Source organism: Debaryomyces fabryi, assembly GCF_001447935.2.
Source record: "Debaryomyces fabryi strain CBS 789 chromosome Unknown contig00030, whole genome shotgun sequence".
NCBI classification, from domain to species: domain Eukaryota; kingdom Fungi; phylum Ascomycota; class Pichiomycetes; order Serinales; family Debaryomycetaceae; genus Debaryomyces; species Debaryomyces fabryi.
Genome location: NW_015385456.1, coordinates 24,396 through 50,387, shown reverse-complemented (window position 1 = coordinate 50,387; position 25,992 = coordinate 24,396). Strand labels below are relative to the sequence as shown.

The window sequence follows — 25,992 nt, the reverse complement described above, 5'->3', positions numbered from 1 at the left end:
ATTGGAACGATGCACTTTGTAGTTACTGCAAAAAGACTTGAAGTGTCAGTGTGCTTCGAGCAAGTAGAGGTAATAGATTAGACTTGTGTGTTTATTCTTATAAATTATTCTAATCCATATACCTTGTAAATGAATTTTCCCCAGTCATTGGTTAATTCATCGTAACATAATAATACATTACTGGAGACATCCTTAGGTTGGCGACTTAATTTGAACTCGTCATCTTTGGTCAAGGTATATCCGTGAACATTCGAGATATCCCACAACCCAATGGTTGAGCATATTATTCTTCCAGAGATATTACCCAGTAGGACTAATTGTACCAAATGCAGTATGGTTAAGGGACCTGGTGGCACCTTAGCCATGTCATCTGACGACGGGAGAGGCAGTATATGCGATAAGATATAAGACAAACTATTCATAGATAACTCGTACACATCGTCTTCAAACGCCTGTTGATAGTATTTGGTGATTATATCTGTCAACTTGTCCTTTTTTGCTCCATTCCGAACATGCACCATGATGAGAATAATCACCCATAGTAATGTCACGTTTGATAGATACTGTTTATAAGTATCAGAGAGTAGGCCCTGTTTCTTTTGTAACACTAATTCATATCGAATCGACTCCAAGTAATTGAGTAATGTATGATAATTTTTGGTGATGCATAGTATGACAATTATATCATAGCTTAAGTTGATCAATTTTAATTGTAAATCCAGTTTCTCTTCTTGAGCACCTGAAGATCTTAACCTTAGTTGATAGCATAATTTATAAAACTCGTTGACAAGACTCAAGTTCGGTATAGATCTCAATCTAAGGATCATCATTAATAGGCTATGTTCAATTACACCATTATTGTTCTTTGGTAACGGGTATATTGGCTGCAATCCAGGATTCGGGCTCGGTGTATTACCTGTTGCTGAATTCATGGAGCTTGTTCTACTATCATTGTTACTATTTGGACTTTGAGCCTGTTGCCCTTGTGTTGGGGCAATATTATTATTTTCATTCAAGTACAAGGCATTGTTTAAATTAATGGCTTCCTTCTTAGCAAAGGACAATTGATTATTGAATAAATGCAATATTAACCGAATTTCCCATATTTTCAAGATTTCCGATAACGATAACGAATTGTTCTTCAAGAGATAGTAAGTCAAATCTATAATCTCATTATATGATCGTTTGGATTTTATGCCTTCCAATAAATCTTCAACGCTGTACTTATCAAGGGGCACAGTAGGAAACTTCAAGAAAAGGGATTCTCTTGAAAGAAATTGTATATTATCTGTGTTCATATGTAGTATATTTGTCTATTGTGTTTAAAAGAGATATTCTTAATTTAGCGAGAATACAAATATCGGATCAATCTCCAGACAAAAATAACGCTTTAGGAACAACAGAAGAAATGCCGACACAAGACGTACCAAATGGTAATGAAGGACAACAGCCCAATCTGCATGGAAACCTTCTCCTACAAGCCAAGCATAATCAAAAGAGACATTTACAAGAGTCGTCACATTTATCACAGCAATTACATAGGACCCTCGCATCCTTGATACGAAGTAACTCAAATAATGGCAACGAATGCCCACCAGTTTTAGATAAAATTACCACGATTCATCAATTAGATCAAGAGATTGATAGACAATTAAAAGAAGATGTGTCTGTGAATTATGAAGCACTTTTGCATGATAAAAGAAATCTTACAAACCTTATAAACAAGAGTAATAGTAAATTGCAATTGCATACTTACGATGGTACGAATAAACAAACCAGTTCCGTAGATGAGTTTCAAAGAAGATCAGAATTGATTGACCAGGACTTGAGGATATTGGAATACACCTTAAAGCTCATTAAACTGAACAAGGATCCTACTAAATGATGTCATTAAACGACGTGCACACACACTCATATATTATATATAACTGTATATTATTATTATTACTATTATTATTACTATTATTATTACTATTATTATTATTATTATTATTATATTATAATATTCTTTTTATTATGAAGACAAATATAGTCGCTTTTATGCTAAACCTTTGGCAGCTCGTTCCCATCTTTCTTCGGAAATCCAACCAGCGTTAATGATCTTGATTAGATCACTCAAATTTATACGCTTGTCATTTTTTAAAAGCCTTCCTTTGTCAACTAAGTTATTATAAATGCGAACATACGAGTTTTTTGGAATATGTGCTATGGACAGCTGTTGCATGTGTTCTTTGGCTCTTAATTCTCCTTCAGAATCTGTCGCTAACCATTTGGAACGACGATATTCCCATAATGTTTCTCCAATGTTGATTTGGTTTCCTGTTTCACGCAAAGTAGACTTCGAAGTATCTGTAATGCTTCCTGATGAAGCTATCTGCTTTAATTGCAAAGCCAAATCTTCTCTCATCTTACAGATATCAACATCATGGTATGTAGCCAGTTTCAAACTATCATCATTTCCTTCCTCTTCCTCATCTGAATCGTTGCATGGAGTTTTTGATGAATTCGAGGTGTCTGAAATTTGCCGTATAATGTCTTGTAATGAAAGACCCTTAGTCTGACCATCAGAAACTGCAGTAGTAGATGATTTCACCTCCTCATGCATAGAATGATTCTTTTGTACGTATTCTTCATGCATTTTGTCTAGAGTCTTGTATTTCTTGAACTCTTTCAAAAACTTCTCTTCTGTTGATGCGTACCCTCTATTATTTCTTGCTAGTCTTTCGAGTGGATCGTCTATATCCGTATCAACAAATAGATCATCAACTACTTCGTCAGTTGTGAATACTTCTTCTGATAATGATCTTACTTTTAATCGCAATAAGTTCCACAGTATCGATATATTTTTGATAAAACTAGACACTTTTTTTTTGGGATGGGAACTTTTTCTGTCTGAGGGTGTAGTTCTGGTATGTAAAGTTGGCACTGATTTTGAATTCTTAAGAATAGATTTAGGTTGAAATGATGAATTCTCTGTTGACGTTTCTATGCTATTGATCATTAGAAGCTTATAGTTTTGTAAAGATACTTATAGTTTTATTAGTTGTTTTATGATGAAAACTCCCGATAAAAAATAGGTTTAGGAAATAGCACAAGCAATATATATAACTCAACGAATATCTATATTTTATATGCTCTACTGCATTTCAAATCAGTACCCTTATAGCTTAACTGTGATCAGGATAAGAACAAACAATTTTAACCATCAATATCGGGGAGATGAAATTTCGATGCAGGAGCAAAATTTTATCAACTAAAGTCTATTCCAAGACATATATTAATACATGATAACGAACTATACAAAATTAACTATTGTCAGTATTTAAATCCTTAATACTTTTTTCAGGGGTTTGCTTATCCAAGGTTTCGAACTTATGCTTGAGCTTTTTGTAATACGCAAAATTAAAGCTCCAGCCTTTTTTTGTCGATAATTCCTCTTTAGTTGTTTCTATATCTTCATATAATTCGGTTTGATATCTTTTAAATAACGTTTTATCACGTAAATAGCTCCCGTAGCCTTCCCACTTGACGTCATAGACCGCATATGACAATCCATTATGCTTATTGTAACGGATCCAAGGTTTCGAATTAATACCGTTCGCATAATATCCATGATATTCCGGTAATGGAGGTAACAACAAAATTGTCACAGACAAGTCGCCGTGTATCTCGCTAGCATCATTCTTAGCATCAAGAGGAGTTATAATATCGTCGGACGTCCATTTTTCATTCCACTCGGTCAAATCCACGTTTCCGCTGAAAAGACCTAAATGAGTAAGAACTAACAAAATATCAGAGTCATCGGTATATATACCGCTGGCACCACCCCATATTTGGCGTTTGAGGGGTATATTGCCATCATCTAGATCTTCCTTGAATAATTTAATAAACTTGTAAGGAATCTTAATTTCAAGCAAATAATTGATGTAGTCGTTTGAAAGCGGTGGAATCATAGGTATGTATTTAAAGTTATTTCTGAAATATTCTTCTTTAAGTTTATCTTCATAATCTTCCTTTAGTTGCTGAAAGCGTTCATGATGTTCAGGTTTTAATCCTGTCAACTGTGCAGTTTGTAACGTTGACCAAGTGGTTGTGGGATTGTACACTAATGTACCTAAGTTATGGCGGTGTGGGAAAAGCTCTTTTAATATTTCAAGCAACTGTGACTTGTCAATGCTAACTCGTTTAGATTTTATTCTTTGTGAACTCTTTGGCGCTATTTCAACCGCATTCTCACTGGATTCAGTGATATCATTAGCTATTTGAGAGTCATTTGTCTTGTCTTCATCATGTTGTTCTGGCTGATTTTTCTCAAGGTTCGGTACCTGCTCATTGCCGTCCGCCTTTCTTGAATTGAATTCCGATTTCTCTGTTGTAATATCCTCCTCTTTTTTAATCTCATGAGAACGATGTGGATCTATTCTGTTCTCTGAATTTTGTGTTACATCTCTTTGTTTCGCTTCTGGTGTATCTTCTTCACCTCTTGCCAAAGCTTGAACATGGTTTCCATCATGTATATGTGGAATGCCATTTGGCGACGACTCACCAGGAGAATTGCGATGTACATGATGATGATGGTGATGATGGTGATGGTGATGAGGATTCGTATGGGTATGTGGAAGAATGTCCGACGGAGTATTGTGTGCTTGATTATTATGTGCATGATGAAACGAATTGGAAAACGCTCGGGACTGTTGTTCTGAACCTCTATCGTGAACTTTTGTTTCGTTAATAGGAGTGACTTGCGCATTTGGTGACATGTTAGCAGCATTATAAAGACCTAGCAATGCCGATTTTTGAGTATTTTTGTTATGAGAATGCAGCTCCGCGTTAGCATCTTCTAATTTAGCTTTTTTATTTGCGTGTTCATCATTAGGATCTGGCGATTGACTCGAATAGCTTCCCGAATGATGTGACAAATATGAAGATATTCCCATATTCGAAGCGGAGGGTAATTTGTTATGTGGTCTCCCATGTCCGGATAAAAAAGAGATTGGTGGAAGCTTTATGTCTGAGCCAGAGCCGGAACCATGACGTGATCCAGAATCAGCATTTAATTTAGAGTCATCCGAAGACATATCGATTGATTACCAATAGCTGATCCTCTTCGATGGTGTATATGTATATAACAAATGTTTTACGTGAGAGATTGTACACCTCCATAATACAACAATAGCGATGGTGAGGTTTGGACTACATGTTTGTGTAGTGCACGCATTATCATACTATTATTCACTTTCTATGTACAGCTTATATTTCAAATAGTATCTATCTGCTCTCTTTGATAACAACCATAATGTGCTATCTGTTTATCTTTACCAACACTCAATACGCTATAGCCCAATTTTCTATTACAAATAGTGCATAATTGCTTTCCACTTTCAACCGTATACCCTTCGCTTTGAATTGTTTGCAATTTATCTTGTAATTTGGTTGAACCAACTTTGTATAATTGACTAGCTACGTTAGTATCGTGAACAGAATCCATCGAGGATCGTAGTTGTTGACTGAGAAATTTCTCTAATTTATAAAGGGGGAATGAGTTAGGTAAACTAGTCAAAATACGAAGGATTGACATTTTAGACCCTTGGGTATACAATAATTTCTCGATGGAGGATATATTCTCGCTTGTGTGTTGTAATAGATCGTCAAGTAACTTATGTAATAATCTTTCACCAGTTTGTTTGTTGTGTGGTTGGTAATAGACATCAGAACAGTATTTCATGGCCGAGTCCAAATCTTCTAGCTGATTGAAGAGAACATCGATGGCTTTGTCGTGTTCACCTAATCTCTTGTAAATGTATGTTGTTAACCGAAGAAACATATCTTCTGTTTTCGGAATAGCGTTTAAAACCGTCCAAGGCTCATATAGAGTCGTGTTTTTAAGCATGTCACTCAATTTAATATAATACTGGGAAGCTGCGAAGTCCTCGTCTTCAGATTGTATTTCTATAATCTTTTTCAAATATAATAAACATAATTTTGTATGAAATTTCAGTACAGTCTTATTTGGTTCAGCTTTTTTCAATATTTCACTTTCAAATAATAACCATTCTAGATATCGTACGGCTATAGAGTCATTTTTTATAGTGTTTACAAGGAATTCAAGAACCTTGTAATGATCATAACTTTCACATTCATATGAATCATTCATAAATATTAATTCAGCATCTTTAAATGCGGTCTCGTCATTTTCTTTGATAACCCATTCCGCAAATTCAAAAATTAAAGCTAAATCACCCCCATTGAGCTTTTGAAGATATTGAACAGTTAATGCAGGTCCCCTTAAAAATTCATCAAAGTCGTCATTGTGGTCGTTCGTATTTTCATGAGCTAATTTATAAAGCATTTCTAAGGCATCTTTGTGTAAACCACGTCCATAGTAAAAATCAAGTAATTCCTTAATAAATGATGGCTCTTTGCTGTGTTGATGCAAATTAGCTAATAAGCATTTATGAACAATTTTCGTATCACATTTATTATTCGGCAACCTTAACAATGGTCCTAGAAGCATTGGCTTAGTATAATAATAACATAAAAATAATGCTGTATCTATAATTGAAACTATTTGATTTAGTTGGTTCTCTAGATTATCAGGATCCAAAGATGGATAAATATCGTATGGTGTTATATCAATACCCTTCCATTTAATCGAAGGAGTTGAATCAGAATCACTATTGAAAAAGTTTGCATGAATTCTTCTTTGTTCGGTAAAATAGATTATCAAATTACTCACAGCTTTATTGAATTTTCTAATATTAGTCGACTTTGAATGCTCAGGAACTGATTTGGATCCCTTAAGTGACTCCGTCGATGTTCTCTCAAAATTTGGCGATTCTGCCAAGTCATAATCTGTAGCAGAATCGGCAGTTGTCGTATGCCCTAATGATGTAGACAGAATATCCTCCAATGATATTTTATTAACAACATTTGATGAAGGTTCATGAGAAGTATTCTTAGCTGCAACATCATTTATTTGCTTTTCAGCATTAAGAAAGTCAGGAAATAAAGGAAGGATATCCTTGTATGATACAATCCAATCAGAAGCAATCTCAACTAAAGCCTCATGATACTTAGAGTATGATTCAAACAATATTAAAGCCTTCGATTTATATAAATCTCTAAGCAATAATTGTTTATTCTTCTCATTTGATCCGTTATTCTTATTAAAAAATTCATTCTCATTATTCAATCTCGAGACTAAGGAGATTGACTTTGTAATCCCTAGTAGCTTTAAATCAGAATTAATATCTCTAATATTTCTTTTAAACCCTGTAGGTTCCTTGTAGTTTAAATATTGATGTACTTGCTTTTGGTAATCAAGAATGCTGAAATGCAATAAGTCTAAGCCAGAACCCAAAAATATATCATTACCTGAATAATATCCTGATATATAATTTGAGTTAATATTATGTTGAAATTTCTGGATTAAATCTCCACTTTGAATATCTATAATTTCCATTCTTTTATTATAGACAACCAAAAGGTAACATGGACCAAAGCATGCTACAAATAACGGAATCAGCAGAAATTTAACGGGAGTATTTACAACTGCTGACGATTCTCCCTCAATATTTAATTTTGCTGCTTGTGTATCCTTTATTAATAATACTTCTTCATTACTCACTGATATAATACGTATTTCCGGGCCAGTTTTAGATAATCCAAAGTAACTGAATGATGTGGTATGCATAAAATTTCCTAGATTCATCTCATCAAATGGAACAGAATATATCTTGAAGTTGTTTTCTAAATCAACTATTAAGAAATCACTTAAAAGCCCTATGATAACTTGGTTTCTATTAATTTGGGGTAAAAGATGTAAGGCTTTTATTTTATCTTTAAGAATAATCTCCTCAAGCTTCTGCAACAGAAATATATTACGTGATTTACGCTTTAATTCATAGATGGTAAGTGTCTTCTTTGCCGCTGTTATTAGCAATGTTTGTTGTCCCATACGAACACTTATATAGTCGACGTAGCCCTTGGGATCCTCCACTTCCTCAATTAGGTTTAAGCTTGTACCTACAAATTCATAAATCCTTATTAAGTTCAGGTTAGATATTATTAATGTATATCTTTCCTTATCGTTGGTATTTGATGCATTTGAAATGATATGAATTCTGTCTATAGCGGTATTATTACCAGTAGTATTTTTAAAAGAAGTTTCTAAATTAAATATATGCAATTGATCATTATTATTGAAAAGGGACTTGGTATCATTAAAGGACTTCGTTTGCCTTATATTATCTGGATAATCAGAGGGTTCTTCTTTAGATGGTTTTATAGAATATACTTTTAAATCCCCCTCAGTTAAACCTAAGAATAACTTATCATTGAAACGATTGACCGCAGAAATTTTCTGATTTGCCTGTAGATGAAGCCATGTTAATGGCCTTATCACATTTATATTCATAATTGAAGTATCTTCCTAGATTTTACTCGCCATTATATTCTTGATATGTAAATATGCTAGGATTTAGATAAATAGCGAGTACTATTTTCATGACACAAATTCAACTACTGGTATTCTATTATGATGATACTTACGTACATATATATATATATTCTATGATACTAAACAGTTGACAAGAAATTAATGACAGCGGAAGAGTATTTTACTAATTCGTCCATTCTATCCTTGCCATCGTTATTTAATGTACTCCATTCTTCGAGGGCATTTTGTAAACCTTCTTCATCTTTAAAGTTGTGAACAACATCACCATGAGTTTTTAAGAATAATGAAAAAATTGCTTGGTATAAGTCATAATTATCATTATTACGCATTCCTTGACATAAGGCCAGGATGAAATTGGCCATCTCAGTTAATGGTGGGAATGAATTCAAAGTCCTAATTTCAAGGTCGGTAGTAGATGGAGGAGCATTGATCAAGTATTTCAAGAACAAAGAATAGTCATTTTCTTCGCTACCTTCTCTAAGCAACTTAGTAAACTTAGACTCAAAGGAATGACTGCCATTAGACTTCAATTTATGTAATTTTGAACTAGATTCGTCCTCTTCATCAAGAGAGGTAGACCCTTTCGCACTACCCTCTGCTTCAGCTACAGAAGCCCTATCACCAACAGCCTCTCCAGATAAAGACAAAAAGAATGGAGCATTCTCTGGCTTTTTTGGTGCTTCCTTTGGTTTATTACGTTGTCTGATAGTGTCTAAATGCAACAATGTATTATACTTTTCTCGCGGACCCAATGATAAAGTAACCAAAGATTCATCAATTTGATCTAAGGAAGAATATGTTTCCGATGCCTCCGTGACATCAGAGTCATCTTCATTTAATGCTCCATCTAAAACAGTTGAACCGCCGTCACCTGATGCATTTGGTAAAAGCATAGTTGAAAACTCGTCTTCTTCGATATGTCTAGTAGAAATTGGTCTGAATTGTGCTCTATTGGTCCACAATGAAATACCGTTTCCAGATACATGGGTTGTGGCTAACATATCACCAATTGGTGAGAATTTTACAGTAGTTGCAACGTTAGGCAATCTAACACCATCAATACAACCACCTGTCGGTAAATCCCAAGTCCTTAAAGTAGCATCTAAAGCAACAGAAACAATCCATCTACCGTCAGGCGAAAAGTCCATACCTGTTATACGATTAGTATGACCGTATAATACTCTGACGACCTTTTGAGTCACGACATCAATAATGACTATAGATAAGTCGTCCAATGCACATGCAATTAAATCTGAAGACTTGTGATAAATCATCGAAGTAATAGGTGCCTCCAATTGTAATTTACCTAAATATTTCAGTTGAGTAAAATCGTAAAATCCAACTATTCCATCTAACCCACTACTAACCATTTTTCGGTTCATACCGTCGATTGCAAGACCAGTAACCGCTTTATTACGGTGTAAAATGTACTTTTTACGCAACATTCCTGATTGTAAATTATATACACCAATCCCCCCTAATGCAGAACCGACTAAACCAAAATTACCACAATGAGAAATACACACTGACTTAACAATTCCTCCGTCAATAGTCAGTAAATTATGACTACCAACTCTTTTATTTTTTGAGTCCCATGTTCTGGCAAATGTATCTTCTTTATGGGCAGTCAAAATATTTTCCCATTCACCTTCCCTAGCTTGAGACGAGGTAATTGATATGATTTCAGGGAATTTTTCTCTCATGCTTGAAACTGGACCTGCTTGTCTCTTCCCATTGCTCGACTTTACAGGTCTTTGAGATAACTCTTGAGATTGTGCATCCTTTCTTAAAGAGAATGACCAGAATGATCTATCTCTCGAGGCACTCAATATGAAATGGGATTTGTCTTCGTTAGGAAATTCAATTGCAACCGGTGGTGCAGAATGTCCTCCTCTTGACCTTAAATGACGTGGAGGGGAAACGATCGACGAGTTGGATGCTGATAAGCTTGGGTCAAATACATATTCTTTTAAATGGTTATCACCACCGTTGGTAACTACAATTGGTTGACCATTTAAGAATTTAGCATTTGCAACACCACCATGTGCTTCTTTATGTGCGTTTCTTAAAATGTGAACACGAGAACCTTTAGCTAAATCATAAAAGAATAAATCACCGTTGTTTAAACCTGCAACTATGTGCGGGGATCCATCAGTTCTAAATGACAAGGAGACAACTTTAGCAACAGCATCTTGACTTGCAGCAACAATTTTAGAACCCAAAATCTTGCCCTTCTTTAAGTTGTATAAAAAGACGCTTCCAACGGTTGTTCCGATTGCAATAACGTCTAAAACAGGAGCTGACTCTATACATGAAATATTTTCAATAAATTGTTGATCTGGTGACTTATATAACAATTTACCGGTACGAATGTTGAAAATTAAAATATGACCAGTTGTAGCCACAACAATTTTATTCAAATAGGTAGGAGGATGAATCAATCCCACTATATCTCCATCAATACTGCTGTTTATGGACTTTAAAGTGGTGTATAACTCGGTAGCTATTTTAGATCCTGCTGGCTTTTTGAGTACAAATACTTCACTCTCAGATGAAGTTGCTATAAGATACTCACCGAAAACTAACACCTTAGTTATAGTACCATTTGTAGGACATGTCAAAGTATGTTCTAATCTACCTCTTTTATAAATTCCAATCGAGTTACCATATGCCGCAAATACATAATGGTAATGGGCAGTTAATGTTGTAATCCTAGAAGGAGTCTGCGATTGGGAAACGAATAATAAATGCAAAGTAGCAGCATCGTAGATTTGAAATGACCTCCCAACTGAAGTAACTATGTAGAATGTAGATCCTAATGTACCAATGGCAAAGGGTATATCATTAGAAACATTCCCGATAATTCTGAAAGGACTGTAGATTTTTGATGGTTTTGGAGCAGATTTTGAGCTTGAACCGTTACTCGATGTAAGAGCTTCATCGAGCTTTCTTCTTTTATCCACAGGTTCCACCATAATACAATATTTGTTTGTATTAAAATGCTTAAACTTACTAGGTTCTATATTCATTTAAAGGTATGATTCGAAAATTTTTTTGGTACTAAATCGATAACCTGTATATAATTAGGGAAGAGATGAGTTCTACCAAGATGTACTTATACTGAAGTGAATTATACTACATTAACAAATATATATGTGTCACCGTGGGTTAAAGGGTGTTTAATGTATAAGAGTAATATGCGTAGTTCCACATTTGTAGGCAATATAGTAATCTGTTGTCTATATATGTAGAAAACACAGATTTTGATGTAAGAGCGGGATGCAAAATTAATTTTTCACAGAAAAAAAGTTGAAAAATCAGTCTACTTCTTATCACTAATATCTCATAAATAATGTCCAATATTCCTGAGAAGAGAGCATCCGAGCAACCGGAAGACCCAGAAACAAAGAAGGCTCATATTGAACCTAGACATGATCACTTTGCTAAGGGAATTGCCCCAATCAAGGCTGAATACATTGTTGAAAACCCAGATGTACCAGTAGATGAAAAATACGTTAACGATGATGAAGCTGAAGGGGGAGATAGACAGCAAGAAGAAAGTGGAAAAGGAGGTAGAAATAAGAAGAGAAGAGGGCAAAACAAGAAGCGTGATTTGAAACAACAACATGAAGAAGTCAGATTATGCTCCACTTTGTTAGATCCAGAAAACCCTAAAGAGTGTAGATTTGGAGCAGAGAACTGCCGTAATTCGCATAATGTTGAGGAATATATTGCATCTAAACCAGAAGATATCGAGGGTAACTGCCCAGTCTATACTGCTATTGGGTATTGTCCAGCTGGTTTGAAGTGTAGGTGGTTGCATTCACATTACAACAAAGAGACCCACCGATTACTCAAAGATCTTGAACAAGTAGAGAAAGCAAAGGCTTTGAATAATTATGAAGTTAATAAGATTACAGCGGATCAAAAGACCAGCTTACAAAAAAAGAAATATACATTTGAATATGCATCTCAGATGATTCCATATTTAGATTCTTTGGTTCAAAACGAAGCAAATATCGAAAAGGCTCAAGAAGAAGCTAAGGATAATCAATCCACTTTTGTTGAAGCTCCATTCAAAGTTGCAGAAAAGAAGAAATTGAATTTACGTAATGCTAAGATTGTTTCACCATTAACTACTGTCGGTAATCTTCCATACCGTCGTCTTATGAAGACTTTGGGTGCTGATGTTACGTATTCAGAAATGGCATTATCAGTACCTCTCTTGCAAGGTACTAATGCCGAGTGGGCGTTACCAAAAGCTCACAGAACTGAATTTCCAGGATATGGGGTTCAAATTGCTACTTCTAAGCATTGGGCTGCTGCCAAAGCGGCCGAAGCTATTTATAAGGAGACAACCAATGTCTCTGAATTGAATTTAAATTGTGGTTGCCCAATTGATTTACTTTACCGTCAAGGCCAAGGGTCAGCTTTGATGGAACAACCAGCTCGTTTATTGCGTATATTGAAGGGAATGAATGCATGCTCTGGTGATATTCCAGTCACGGTTAAAATCAGAACCGGTACAAAGGAAAATAAGAATACTGCCAAAGCTTTAGTTGAGCGTATCTTGAGCGAAAATGAGGTTGCAGCCATTACTTTGCATGGTCGTTCAAGACAACAACGTTACACCAAAGAGGCAGATTGGTCATATGTCCAAGACGTTGCGACCGTAGTACAAGATTGGAATAACAAGAAGGAAGATAATAAGGAATTGAGAGACACGCAACCAACATACTTTGTTGGTAATGGTGATGTCTACACGCACGAGGATTGGTATAACGCCGTCAATACCCCAGGAGTTGATTCAGTTATGGTTGCTCGTGGTGCATTAATCAAGCCATGGATTTTTGAAGAGGTGGAAGCACAACAATACTTAGATAAGTCATCTTCAGAAAGATTAGAAATGATAGGTCAATTCGCTAAGTTTGCCATTGAGCATTGGGGTTCTGATGATTATGGTGTCGGATTAGCCAGAAGATTCATGTGTGAATTCTTAGGATTTACTCATAGATATATTCCTGTTGGAATCTTAGAAAGATTACCACCAAAGTTAAACCAAAGACCTCCGCAATGGAAAGGTAGAGATGAACTTGAGACTCTTTTAGGATCCACGGACTACAAGGATTGGATTAAGATTACCGAAATGTTTTTAGGTAAGGCGGGTCCAAACTTTCAATTCGTTCCAAAACATAAGAGTAATGCCTACGAAAAATCTTAGTTATAAATAAATAGATTCCTATATATTTGGTGTTTATAAAATTTGCAATTCAAATCTTGTAAATATAAAGTAAATATACACTATTTGTGGTTTAAATCTCTGTTTTTTTAAGCCTTCCTAGATTTAGCTTCGCCAGAAACACTTTCGTAGTCCTTGGATAAACCTTGAGCTTGTTCTTTCAAAGTTTCTAAAGCTTCTTCCTTGTTAGCCAATTCCTTCTTTAATTGAGCAACTTCTTCAGAGTCTGAGCCTTCTGTCAATTCACCATTGGCCTTGATGCTATCCAATTTGTCCTTGGTGAGAACCAATTCAGACACTAAGGAATAAGTTCTGGTTAAGATTAAAGTTAAGAATAACGTGAATCCGCAAAGATACATGTTTCTTTGTGCATAGAACCTTCTAGCTTGAACTTCTGATCTGTCATTCAAAATACCACTACTTGGGCCTGCTTGATTGCTTGGAGAGGATGCATGCAATTCGGTGGTAACTGAATAGACTCTGTTTACAGAGTCTATAAATAAAACCAACACGAACCCCAACACACACTTTATCGCAATCTGGAATTGTTCATTTCGGAATGGTGCCGAAACAGTTGAAAGAACTGATCTTCTCACCCTTCTTGGAAATGGTAACGATAAGAAGGTGAAAAATGTCATTTCAACGATTAATAAACCGAAAACTAAATTGTAATATAACGCCATTTTTGCTGTTTTAAACTTTATAATATATTTCTGATTCTGAAGTATTTACTGTTTATCAAACTATACAAATCTGAATCAATTGACTGTCAAACTAACAGTTTTCTTTTCATATTTATAGTGAAGTTGATCGCAAGACGTAATGGACCGCAATGAAATGAGCGCCGCACGTGATTTATGTTCCAAGGTTGCTCTTAAGTTTAATAGAATAGATTATTGTGTGTATGGATGTATACATATATATATATATTTCAATATGCCAATGTGTAATTAAATGTAGTGCATTATATTGGAAAACGCATTCAATGAGTCTTTAAGACAGCTTAAAATCCCAAAGAGACTTTGAGCGTGAAAGTCACCAAAAATGGTAAAGTGATGAACAAAATTGCATACTGAAAGATCAAGCAAACGGCTAAACAATCCATTTGTAGGTGATCATCTGAATTGGGATCAGTGTAAAATGCAGTGAAATATACTAAAGCGGTTGCACTTGGAAGACCAAACTCTAATACGCTGACAAAACGAATTAATTTGTCATCACCGTACCAACCACCTTTATAGAATCCAGTAGTTAGTCCTACGCCTATGATTGGTAGTATAATTAACCGTGAGACAGTAACTGCCACCGCGGTTTTCCAGAAACCTTTGGGCATCTTCTTGACTTGCAATCTGGAAATTGTAGCCCCTAATAAAAGCAAGCCTAGAGGCACAGATGCTGCACCAACATAACTGGCAATATCCATAATAAAAGACAAAGGAGGTTGACTATCGGGGGCATTGGGCATATAGAAATTGTTCGGTACAAAAAGAGCCTTCAATGGAGGTGACATGGCTATCGCTATAGATACGATTAACGAAACCGAGTTAGGAGCAGCAAAGTCCTTTAGCGTTTCAATCAGCATCATTTTAAACTTCGCCCATTTGGTCCGTTTCTCACTTTTTACTTCGCTAATTGGGAGTGTTAAATTCGTCGAGCCAACACTTCCAGTACTGGAAATTCTTCTTATTTCTTGGTTTTTCCATTCTTCATATTCTGAATATTCATTGATAACATCGCCAATATCTTCTGATTTTTGACGTCTTATAGCACTGGATCTAGAAGGCTGCAAGTAGAGTGAGTGATGATTGGTGGATATAGATCCCTGTCCATTTGATCCTCTCCGAGAGCGTACTTGCGATGCAGATGCTTCGGAACCAGAAGAAATTGTGGATTTTGGGTTAGATTGTAATGCATGTAATTCGTACTGTTTTAAGAATTCATTGTGCTGATCATTTACATTTTCCCGATCTTGGTCTGAAGTAGAATGCCTTTTTCTATGATTCTTTTCTTTATTATTCTTGTGAATTGAATTAAAAGAGAAGGAAGAGGCTATTGAAGTATCATCAACAGCATCTTCACTAACACGACCGCTGCTATCGAATCGTTCTTGAACGACATCTTCATTGCTGATATTCGTACATGATTCTATGTTTTTCTCCTCTTCCTCTTCTTTCAAAAGCTCTTCCCTGAAATCCCACTCTATTAATCGGTAAAGTCCTAAGCTAAATTGATAAAATACCTGTGCCGCTAAGAAAATGCAAACATATGCCACTCCCTTATCACCCTCTTTCTCTGAAAATATCTTTCCTCCGTTAGATAAAGTCTGTAAGTATGCAATAGGTAAATCAGATATATTTGGAAATAACCCCACAGAAAGTAATCCCCCAAGCCATCTTTTGGGCGATTTTGTAACAATCTTATTCAAAATTGATAACCCTACACCGATAATAAACAATAATGTACCTGTAAAGAAAATTATTCCCAAACTTTTTATGTCTGAACTTTTCAAATTTGTGACAACGTTATTAAAAATTAAACACGGCATGATCGCTGTAACAATACAGTCAGAAATATCTCGACATGTAGTTACAGTCAAAATATTCCTTCTTGCGAGATAATACCCTAATGCAATAATGAAATATATCTTGAAGATAGGCTTCACCGCAGAATAGATGATCGTACCCAATGGGGTAGATCCAACTTCGCTTGACATTCTTAATGACTTTTTTTGTTAAATAAACAATACACCTTCGATATGTCTTATTGTATTTCTTATATCTTAAATCTATATAAAAAAGCTTATGTCTATATGAGTTAAGGGCATTAGAAGAGTGGAAGAAACCCCGGCTTAATTAATTAAAAGGGTATTTTTTTTTTTCTTAGTCATAATTAACGCTATATACATCCATACACCAAATAACGTGTTCACCTGTGACGACACTACAGATATCAACTAGTGCTATTATTTATTGGATACATAGTATATCAACAAAGAAAGGAAGAAGAAAATATTTAAAGGGTATCATATTATCATTTTATAAATGCTCGAAAATTATTAAGAAGCGGTGAAGAAGTTAAAATTATGCAAATTTGTTTAGTTAACATTAATGTACGATATGGGTCTGGTTTCAGATTTGGAATGAATTGCAACTATATTGATAACCTCATCAACTTCGAAGATTATATTTGACTTTCCATTTTCATCAATATCTAATTCACTGAGAAATAAGTCCAAATCATCAATGCTTTCGAGGTCAAGACCAAACTCATCTAAAATCGGGTGTTGATCGTCTTCAAGAATTCCCTCATGAGAGAAAATGGATTCATTAGAGGATTTTTCAGAGTCGTCATTTCTGTATTCAAATGAGCTGCTGTCCAGCACTGAACATGGCGAGGCTGAAATATTTTGCTTGGGATGAAAATCACTTATATTCATATTCTTCCTAACTGGCCTTCTGGGCGACCTCTCTGGTATTGGGATGTCTTCTGTATTTTGGTTCAATTTCGTTGCTTCTATTAATGGAACATTTTTATAAGTATTCTCTCCTTTTCCCTCCATATCGATGCCTGAAGAACTATCATAAAGCAAATAATCCTGAAATTCTATATTATTTAATAATTGAGCTGTTGAGCTTGCTGCAGATATGTTTTTTCCTATGATTGTAGTCATGTTTGGAAAATTGGGTACTCTATATTCTTGAATCGAACTAGCAAAATTTATCACTAGTATTATAAGGCAGTTCAGAAACTATAACGACTTTCACCAAGATACTACCCTATTTTTATATCTTTACTTAGCAATAATATTGAAAAACAGACTTTTTTTTTGCTGGCTATGGCCATAATTGGAATCATTCCTTTTTAAATATAATTTGCAATTAAGCTGGAGATGTTTCTTGCAGAACTTCCCTATTCGGATAAGTAACACAAAACCACGTCTCAGCTAATAAGATTACTGCTTTTGATCAAACACCCAGAGTAACTACACCGTGTCTCCTCTATATCTTAACGTGTAGGATCAGTATATATAACAATTACTCTCGTTATCACTGTATGCTTTATTCTCAGTATACCTAAGACCTGACATTATGTTACACATTAAAAAAGATTCAAAATTAGAGATGGTGCTGGCCAAGGCTTATAATAGTAAGTAGTGAATAGTGTGGATTTATATTGTTTGATATATAATAGTAAAAACAAGCACCATTTAAGCTAATTAGCCTTCTGTTTATTGTTTGATGTTGTCAGGCAATAAATAATTGAATAACGGCAGGTAAGATTGCAACTGAGAAACGCATCCTTTACAATCTACAGAGACGACGCATAGGTTAACTTTAAACTTAAATATATTACAATAGAACGTATTTATTCATTTTTTGGCTTCTTCTGAGGAGGTTCTTGGTTAGAGTCGCTCATTTCTGCATCCGAATCGGAGGCATCTGAATCAAACTCTTCAGCAACATCCGAATCAGAACCAGAATTAAAGTCATCATCGGCACTTTCGTCATCATCATCTCCAGCACTACCCATATCCACATCCGCATCGTCATCATCGTCTGCGGTTTCATTCATAGCTTTGGCCAACATTGCCTTGGCCAACTTCTCTTCGTTCTTAATTCTCAATCCTTTTTGTAAACAATAGTTTTCTATGGTTTCTTGTTCTTCTCTTTCAATACTACCGAAATTATGCGATTGATTCGATCCTCTTAAAGTGATATCCAAGTCAAATGTACGTGAAGTCGAAACTCCGCCAGCACCTGTACGAGACATGGTTATACTGCTGATCTCGGAAAACGGGATGTAAACTGTAGGCTTGGTAACAAACAAGAAGCATCTATCTAATGGATATAAGTACCCCTCAGAAGCCTTCAAAGAACAAGATATACCCGGTTGTAAAAATCTTGACTGGAATGATCCGGGAACAACCAATCTACGTTCTGTCAATCCCTTAAAACAATGAGACATGACAAGATGTGTCTGGGCGTCATAACTCTTCTTCAATCTATCTTTATATTTATTGTTGTATTCTTCTTCCGAAACATTCAAATCCAACTCAATTTCTTCTTCTTTAGCAAATTGCATCACTAAGAAGGGGTATTTTGTTTGACCTTGTCTTAATGGTGGATCAATTTGAAGAACAAGTAAATGGTGGGTTTCGTCTGGCTTGGGAAGTGAGAAAATTCTCTCGATTTGCTTGTATTGGATTTTGTAATCATATGTCTTACCACGTAATCTTAATGATGTAGGGTACATATCGATATCGTAACGACCTCTAGGCGTCAAGAATAATACGTCACTGAAAGATACGATAGCCTCACCAGCAACTTGCCCAATATCAGCCTTATCCTTTAATTGTTCGTAAAATACGGTAGCAGCACTGATTTCTTCAGTTTCTTCCTCCTTTACTTCACCATTCTCTTCTTTAACAGCAGGAGCAGTCTCGTTTTCCAATGTTCCTGGAATGTAGAATCTCATTTCAACCATTTCATCTCCCGCTTTGCTGTTGGCACCATCCAAATTGAATTCAACGGCAACCTCATTCTTACCAGTCAAATTGGAATTACTGATCTCAGAGTACGGAATCTCGAAATCTGGTTTATTGTTGATTTGGAAAATCAATTCATTTCTAGCCAAATCAGTCTTACCCCAATTCCAACCTCTCAACGAATGTTCTTTATGTTCTAAATTTACTTGGAAATTTCTTTGTAATTCCTGCTTCAAGTTGGCAAAGTCTTCCACATCAAAACCATCCAACATCACCACACCCTTATTCTTTGTCTGAACTCTCAACTCGTATCCACGAGATCCACGAGACCATTGTGATGCTAATATTTCCTCTGATGGCAACAAAAATGGGGCGTTATTGCTTGCTGATGCATTGTTGGTTACAGACGCTTTCCAACCCAACCCTGAGTCTGCAATACGCATACGACCATAATTTTTCGATTGATTCAAGTGAATCTTCTCAAAATCTGTATTAACCATACTACAACTAATATATGTACCTGAATTAGCCCTCACGGAATACCAAACAGTCTTCTCTTCATGATGCTTTCAAAGCGTTACACGCGTTCTCATGGAAAACTTCGCGACATTTCAAACTTCGCGACATTATTCACGACATGATTTTTCACCTTACATATTCCATATCCTATACAAGTACATATCGACGATAGAAAGCAATAAAAGGTGCATAACTTCCTTGGGTCCACCAGGATATGATACTGATTTTCAATTACATTTTGTATCTTTTCCTCCATTTTGCAGCTTATGTATCTCTAGTTTGAACAGAAGATCTTGCTCTTTTATCTCAATAAGCATCAGTTTAGTAAATCTTTTTTTAGCCATTATGCCACTTCAGCAGTATCATCAAGTATGCCAGTTGTAGAGTAACATCGTCCCAGCATTTCCTACAGGTATATCAGTACATTTCACTGTAGAAAGCGTTCAGCCAAGTTGATTCGCAATCGCAGCATTTTTCTTTTTCCAACCGAAAATTGAATGATTCATAACCTTTGAGATAAAAAAGATGATTCATCGACGTTTATGTTTAATTTTTCAAACAAATTTAAGTGTTTATATCTATTAAAAAAACATTAAATATGGCGTTAAAGAAAGCAGGTGTTTTAGGAGCCACTGGTTCTGTTGGTCAACGTTTTATTTTACTTTTGGCCAACCATCCTGAATTTGAAATTCATGCATTAGGTGCTTCGGGTCGTTCAGCTGGTAGGAACTATAAGGACGCAGTTACATGGAAACAAACTGAATTGCTTCCAGAATCCGCTAAAAACATCAAGGTAGAAGAATGTAAGCCAGATGGGTCATTTGCTGAATGTGACGTTGTGTTTTCGGGATTGGATGCTGACTTTGCTGGGCAAATCGAAAAGGACTTTGTTGAAGCGGGCTTGGTTGTCATTTCAAACGCCAAAAACTACAGAAGAGAGGCAGATGTACCATTAATTGTGCCAATTGTTAATCCAGAACATTTGTCGGTTGTTGAAAAGAAGGTTGAAGATGCCAAGGCTAATGGTAAGACCAAACAAGGATTTATCATTTGTATTTCTAATTGTTCGACTGCAGGGTTAGTTGCACCATTGAAGCCTTTGGTTGATGCTTACGGTCCAATTGAATTATTAACATCTACTACTTTACAGGCTATTTCTGGTGGTGGTTTCTCTCCAGGTATTCCAGGTATTGATGTTTTGGACAATATTGTTCCATTCATTAGTGGTGAGGAAGAAAAGATAGAATGGGAAACCAAAAAGATTTTGGGAGGTATTAATGATAAGGGAACAGAATTCAAGATCTTATCTGATGACGACATTAAAGTGAGTGCTCAATGTAATCGTGTTGCTGTCAGTGATGGTCACACCGAGTGTATCTCTTTGAAGTTCGCCAACAGACCACCTCCATCCCTTGAACAAATCAAGCAAACTTTAAGAGATTATGTCTGTGATGCCTCGAAGTTGGGTTGTCACTCAGCTCCAAAACAAACCATCCATGTTTTAGAAGAACAAGACAGACCACAACCTAGATTGGACAGAGATAGAGACAGCGGTTATGGTGTTTCTGTTGGTAGAATTAGAGAGGATCCTGTCTTAGATTATAAGATGGTCGTCTTATCTCACAACACCATTATTGGTGCTGCTGGAGCTGGTATATTAATTGCCGAAATTTTGTTAGCCAAGAATATCATCTAGACAATCGCTTTAATATACTCTTATATATAATATCAATATAATGAATTTCATACTAATACTTTGTAAAACCCTATGATTTTTCCAATTTATGAAGTATGTAAGAACCACCTAGTATACTATCATGTCTTATATTTTCTAAATATCAATTAACTCATAAGCACTACAAAATAATAGAACAAAATTTTGACAATTTCCTTCCGCTAGACCTTTTCAGACTGCCTAATATTCAACTTGTAGATTATAATAGTTGTAAGCTTCCATCATGTAGAAGTTTTGGGTCGTGCGAATTCTTGAATTTTGATCGCTACCAAATCTCAACAGTTCATTGAAATATGTACTGATTTATACTATCATTTGTAATTGAATTCAACGGGTTTCATTGTTCTTCATTCTCTAATTAGATTGCATCTTCATTACTGTCATTAAATTCAAAACGTATTTGAAAAATGTCAGCGTTTGGAGGTAATTCAAATATGAGTAATTCCAATCTGGATCCACCTAGGAATAATCTGAAGCATGCTAATGGATATGGAGATCCCAGGAGGAATGGCAACATGACGAATAAGAAGAAGTATACAAAGCCCAATGGACCTTTCAATAATAATAATAATAATAATGGGAATAATAATAACAAGAGAATGGGTAGTAATCAAGATAAAAAGAGAAACAATGCATATATTCATAATAAGAAAGGAGGAAGCAAACCACCTGGAAATAGACCAGAATCGAACGTTCTGATTCAATCTGATCCGTTAGATATACCAAAAAAGGTAATACCTCGTCAAAAGCCAGATAAGGTTCAGCAATATACACCTAATGAGATTACTTCAACTGGCCCATTAATTTTCAATCCAGAACAGCTAGGGTTTAATCGAAATCATAAATCAATAACACCACGTTCAATCCCGAAGTACCTTTTGCATCAGCCACGGTTGTTAGTAACTCCATCGTTTTCACAAGACGCATGGGACAAACAAAACCAAGAGAAGATGCTCTCTATGGAAGAACAAAATAGTGGTAGTGATTATCAAGGCTTATATGAAGAGTTTCAAAAAATGAGAGAAGCAGAAAGGAAACAGATGGAGACTTTAGGATTAGTTGATGCGGAAAATATAAGTAAAGACTTGACAGATGCTATTTCCTTTCAAGGTTCATGCTTGGACATGTGCCCGATTTTTGAAAGAGTAAGGAGAGCTTTAGAGAAAAATGTTAAGGCTTTAGAAAAAGATCCACATACTAATAAAATCTCCAGGACTAGAGCAATTAAGGCTTTTTCAAGACCTGCTGCTGGCCAGCCTCCACCTTTACCATCTGAAGTTAGACCTCCGCATATATTGAAGCAAACACTAGACTATTTAATTGAAAATATTGTGCCACAATTGCCAGAAGCTCATTCGTTTATTTGGGATAGGACAAGATCTATAAGACAAGATTTTACATATCAAAATTTCTTCGGTCCTGAGGCAATTGATTGTAATGAACGAATTGTTAGGATTCACTTAGTTTCATTACATATTATGGCTGGAAGCGATGTTGAATATTCACAACAACAGGAACTAGAACAGTTCAATAAAGCTTTACAAACCTTAATTGAAATATACCAAGATGTCAGAAATCATGGAGGTAGGGCACCTAATGAAGCAGAGTTTAGATCATATTATTTATTAAGTCATATAAGGGACCCTGAATTAGAGCGGGAGATTCAGGAATTGCCTAACGATATATTGAGCAATAAACACGTTCAATTGGCTTTAATGTTCAGAAATATGGCATCTCAAAATAACATAGTTGAAAGGGGATATCACAACTCTATTGGAGCCTTGAATTTATTCCTGGAATTTTTTAAAATTGCTTTCAGTCCTGAAACACCATTTCTTATGTCGTGCTTACTAGAAACTCAATTCAATGAAATTAGATTTTATGCATTAAAGTCAATGTCTAGATGTTATCATACTAGGGGTAAAGCTTACTCAGCTGAATCATTACAGAACTTTTTAGGTTTTGATTCCTTAGATAAGTTACTCAAATTTGTACAATACTATGAAATTGACATATTATATGATGGTGGTGTTGCATTAATTGATTTGTTTAATAAAGAAAAATTGGAAACTAAGTATAAGTTGAATTCTGTTCATGACAAACCTAAGTTAGCACCACCATATTCTACTCAAATAGATTTGAATATTCAAGGTAAAAGCTTGATTTCATTCATTAACTGTGGAGAATCAACTTATGATTTGGGGCTTAAACAGTCGGATCAACTTAAAGTTATTGAATTGCCAAGTCTCAATGAATCAATTCCGAAACCATCTGTACCATTTAATTCGACAGGATTTTCTACAAGTAACCATCAACTTGGTGCTGCGAATAAAGAATCAAAATCATTATCGCTAACTGATTTTTTGAACTCATCGACAAACAGAAATAGCGATGCTAAGCCTGTATTCCTGCAACCTTCTAATACTCAGACTAAACCTGAAGTAATATCCAACAAAATAGCAACACCCCAAATCTCGTTTGGCTCACAAAATAATCAAATGCCTCAGATGAACGTTAAGCCTTCATTCGTATTCAATGCTCCAATTATGAAACCGGAACAACCACAGCAAACGCCACCTCCGTCTACGTTTAGTTTTGAATCATCTGCAAGTTCAACAACGTTACCCTCATCTAATAATAAATTGACTAATTCATTTAATAAGAACATTTCATCGGATACAATTCCTAAATTTGGAGGAGTAAATGCTTTACAAATAACTCAACCCAAGGAGATATCAAAACCTATTATATCCAAGGAAAATGAAAGCCCTATTGCATCGATTATGTCGAAACCAATTGAAAAACCTAAGCCTATGCCAACGAAGCTTGTTAACTTAAAGCAGTTCCCTCGTGCATTGAACGAGGTGTATTCTGAGATATTACAAAATACAATTAATACTGAACTTCATAGGTTATTGCCTAAATTGATTAGAGCTGAGAATTCTTCACAAGAACGCAATAGAGTAATAAAATCATTGAGCAATGAATTATATCAAGCATTCATGTCTGAGATTATCTACAAAACTACATTGGAAGTTAAAGCTGATAACTTCCTTAAGAATTCTCTCAAATTAAGAACAATAAAAAAATTAATCAAAGTAGGATCGAATCTTAAAATAAAGCACGAGATGAAACGTAAAAAAATTAATGAATTACATGAAACTTCATTTAACAATTTCAATAAGAAGAGAAAGTCTTCTAGCACAAGCTTGAAATCATTAACAGCATCATCAAGTAAAAAAAGACACATATGGGATGCAGATGACAGTGTTAATTATATAGACGAAAAGCAGAATGAAATTAGAGAACTTTGGAAGCCTATTGATTTAAAAAAATTCATTGAAAGTTGTTCTAGAGATTTAAAGATGAACATTGAGATGAAAGAAATTGAACTCAAATTTTTACTAATAGTCGAAGATTGGTCATCACTGTATTCCAAATGGTTAAACACGAAGTTGTCCTTGAAAATTAATAAAGAAAGGTTGATTTATGAGAACATTGTTACAAATAACAAATTAGCAATTAACTTTACTAGTTTACCAAATAATGATTACTTGAATAAAGATTTCTTCACAAATACGTCATTTTTATTGTTTGAGTGTGGTTTTGTTGACGAATCTCAGGTCAAGAAATTTGGCACCATCCAAGATAAGTTAAAAAGAGATCAGCTTGTGATTAACAAGATTATAAATTTGAGTAACAAATATAGTTATTATAAAATGCAAATTTTAGTTGTATTTTGGGACATTGAACAGTCGAAGGTGAGTTCAGATGAAGTGTCCGCTATATTGAATATTTCATCTCATGTTAAGAATGAAAGCATTCTCGATATAACATTATGCGATATGACTAGAAACGATACGAGTATAAATGAAGTTTTACTCGATGCATTTTCAAAAATTAGTACCAACTTTAAAGGCGAACTTACTAGAAGGGGACTCAAAAAGAAGGAAAGAGTTATTAAAGCCAAGGAGGTCAATAAACATCAGTCTGTTGGAAAAAAGGAGAACGTCACGGACGAAACCTTCAAAGCGGCAGAAAATGAGGCTTTGAGCAAAGCAAAATTGAGTAAAAGATATCAGTACTTATCGAAGCATTTGGGATCCAATACATCAGTGTCCAATATGTCCAATGTATCTAACAATTCAAATAGCTCCTTCATGACTGCAAACAATATTACAATTCCCAACCTAGCATACCCTATGAACTCTACATTCTTGAATTTGAATACCACTGGCAACAACACAACCATATACAATGGTAATGAGTCAATATTGACCGGATTCGGCAATGGAGTTCTAGAAGAGAGCACACCTTTCAGCTCACCGAAGGCAAAACCTTTTACCAAGCCAAATGTACAAAATATTCCTAGGAAGCTCCAGCAATTGCGTGATTTGACTGCCGGAATCAAGGCAAGGTATAAAAAGAAATAGCCAAATCACACGATAGAACGATATCGGTTGCAACTACCTGCAATCTACATTCTGTAATAATAGTTACTGTATCATAGCATAATAAAAATTAGTATAATATTGTATAAACCTAACATAACAAAC

General features: G+C 35.2%; 13 protein-coding genes across 13 annotated transcripts; 4 read left to right on the top strand and 9 right to left on the bottom strand.

Moving 5' to 3' along the window:
* Nucleotides 1-104: 104 nt before the first annotated feature.
* Nucleotides 105-1,298, bottom strand: AC631_01948 (uncharacterized protein; the record flags this gene model as incomplete). The annotated part of the gene is made up of 1 exon (XM_015610778.1): nucleotides 105-1,298. One exon carries the CDS (start codon nucleotides 1,296-1,298, stop codon nucleotides 105-107), a length of 1,194 nt encoding a protein of 397 aa, XP_015468400.1.
* A 110-nt stretch (nucleotides 1,299-1,408) lies between these two features.
* Nucleotides 1,409-1,885, top strand: AC631_01947 (uncharacterized protein; the record flags this gene model as incomplete). The annotated part of the gene is made up of 1 exon (XM_015610777.1): nucleotides 1,409-1,885. One exon carries the CDS (start codon nucleotides 1,409-1,411, stop codon nucleotides 1,883-1,885), a length of 477 nt encoding a protein of 158 aa, XP_015468399.1.
* A 153-nt stretch (nucleotides 1,886-2,038) lies between these two features.
* Nucleotides 2,039-3,001, bottom strand: AC631_01946 (uncharacterized protein; the record flags this gene model as incomplete). Its single annotated transcript, XM_015610776.1, has 1 exon — nucleotides 2,039-3,001. One exon carries the CDS (start codon nucleotides 2,999-3,001, stop codon nucleotides 2,039-2,041), a length of 963 nt encoding a protein of 320 aa, XP_015468398.1.
* A 304-nt stretch (nucleotides 3,002-3,305) lies between these two features.
* Nucleotides 3,306-5,078, bottom strand: RXT3 (Rxt3p; the record flags this gene model as incomplete). The annotated part of the gene is made up of 1 exon (XM_015610775.1): nucleotides 3,306-5,078. One exon carries the CDS (start codon nucleotides 5,076-5,078, stop codon nucleotides 3,306-3,308), a length of 1,773 nt encoding a protein of 590 aa, XP_015468397.1.
* A 179-nt stretch (nucleotides 5,079-5,257) lies between these two features.
* On the bottom strand, nucleotides 5,258-8,416 carry AC631_01944 (uncharacterized protein; the record flags this gene model as incomplete). The annotated part of the gene is made up of 1 exon (XM_015610774.1): nucleotides 5,258-8,416. One exon carries the CDS (start codon nucleotides 8,414-8,416, stop codon nucleotides 5,258-5,260), a length of 3,159 nt encoding a protein of 1,052 aa, XP_015468396.1.
* Nucleotides 8,417-8,577: 161 nt separating this feature from the next.
* UTP21 (rRNA-processing protein) lies at nucleotides 8,578-11,433 on the bottom strand (the record flags this gene model as incomplete). Its single annotated transcript, XM_015610773.1, has 1 exon — nucleotides 8,578-11,433. One exon carries the CDS (start codon nucleotides 11,431-11,433, stop codon nucleotides 8,578-8,580), a length of 2,856 nt encoding a protein of 951 aa, XP_015468395.1.
* Nucleotides 11,434-11,810: 377 nt separating this feature from the next.
* AC631_01942 (tRNA dihydrouridine synthase) lies at nucleotides 11,811-13,679 on the top strand (the record flags this gene model as incomplete). The annotated part of the gene is made up of 1 exon (XM_015610772.1): nucleotides 11,811-13,679. One exon carries the CDS (start codon nucleotides 11,811-11,813, stop codon nucleotides 13,677-13,679), a length of 1,869 nt encoding a protein of 622 aa, XP_015468394.1.
* Nucleotides 13,680-13,786: 107 nt separating this feature from the next.
* On the bottom strand, nucleotides 13,787-14,380 carry AC631_01941 (uncharacterized protein; the record flags this gene model as incomplete). The annotated part of the gene is made up of 1 exon (XM_015610771.1): nucleotides 13,787-14,380. One exon carries the CDS (start codon nucleotides 14,378-14,380, stop codon nucleotides 13,787-13,789), a length of 594 nt encoding a protein of 197 aa, XP_015468393.1.
* A 320-nt stretch (nucleotides 14,381-14,700) lies between these two features.
* ECM3 (putative ATPase) lies at nucleotides 14,701-16,410 on the bottom strand (the record flags this gene model as incomplete). The annotated part of the gene is made up of 1 exon (XM_015610770.1): nucleotides 14,701-16,410. The coding sequence occupies one exon, from the start codon at nucleotides 16,408-16,410 to the stop codon at nucleotides 14,701-14,703; it is 1,710 nt and encodes a 569-aa protein (XP_015468392.1).
* A 381-nt stretch (nucleotides 16,411-16,791) lies between these two features.
* AC631_01939 (uncharacterized protein) lies at nucleotides 16,792-17,367 on the bottom strand (the record flags this gene model as incomplete). The annotated part of the gene is made up of 1 exon (XM_015610769.1): nucleotides 16,792-17,367. The coding sequence occupies one exon, from the start codon at nucleotides 17,365-17,367 to the stop codon at nucleotides 16,792-16,794; it is 576 nt and encodes a 191-aa protein (XP_015468391.1).
* A 695-nt stretch (nucleotides 17,368-18,062) lies between these two features.
* POB3 (FACT complex subunit) lies at nucleotides 18,063-19,682 on the bottom strand (the record flags this gene model as incomplete). Its single annotated transcript, XM_015610768.1, has 1 exon — nucleotides 18,063-19,682. One exon carries the CDS (start codon nucleotides 19,680-19,682, stop codon nucleotides 18,063-18,065), a length of 1,620 nt encoding a protein of 539 aa, XP_015468390.1.
* A 617-nt stretch (nucleotides 19,683-20,299) lies between these two features.
* HOM2 (aspartate-semialdehyde dehydrogenase) lies at nucleotides 20,300-21,397 on the top strand (the record flags this gene model as incomplete). Its single annotated transcript, XM_015610767.1, has 1 exon — nucleotides 20,300-21,397. The coding sequence occupies one exon, from the start codon at nucleotides 20,300-20,302 to the stop codon at nucleotides 21,395-21,397; it is 1,098 nt and encodes a 365-aa protein (XP_015468389.1).
* A 446-nt stretch (nucleotides 21,398-21,843) lies between these two features.
* SAC3 (Sac3p) lies at nucleotides 21,844-25,869 on the top strand (the record flags this gene model as incomplete). The annotated part of the gene is made up of 1 exon (XM_015610766.1): nucleotides 21,844-25,869. One exon carries the CDS (start codon nucleotides 21,844-21,846, stop codon nucleotides 25,867-25,869), a length of 4,026 nt encoding a protein of 1,341 aa, XP_015468388.1.
* Nucleotides 25,870-25,992: the final 123 nt, after the last annotated feature.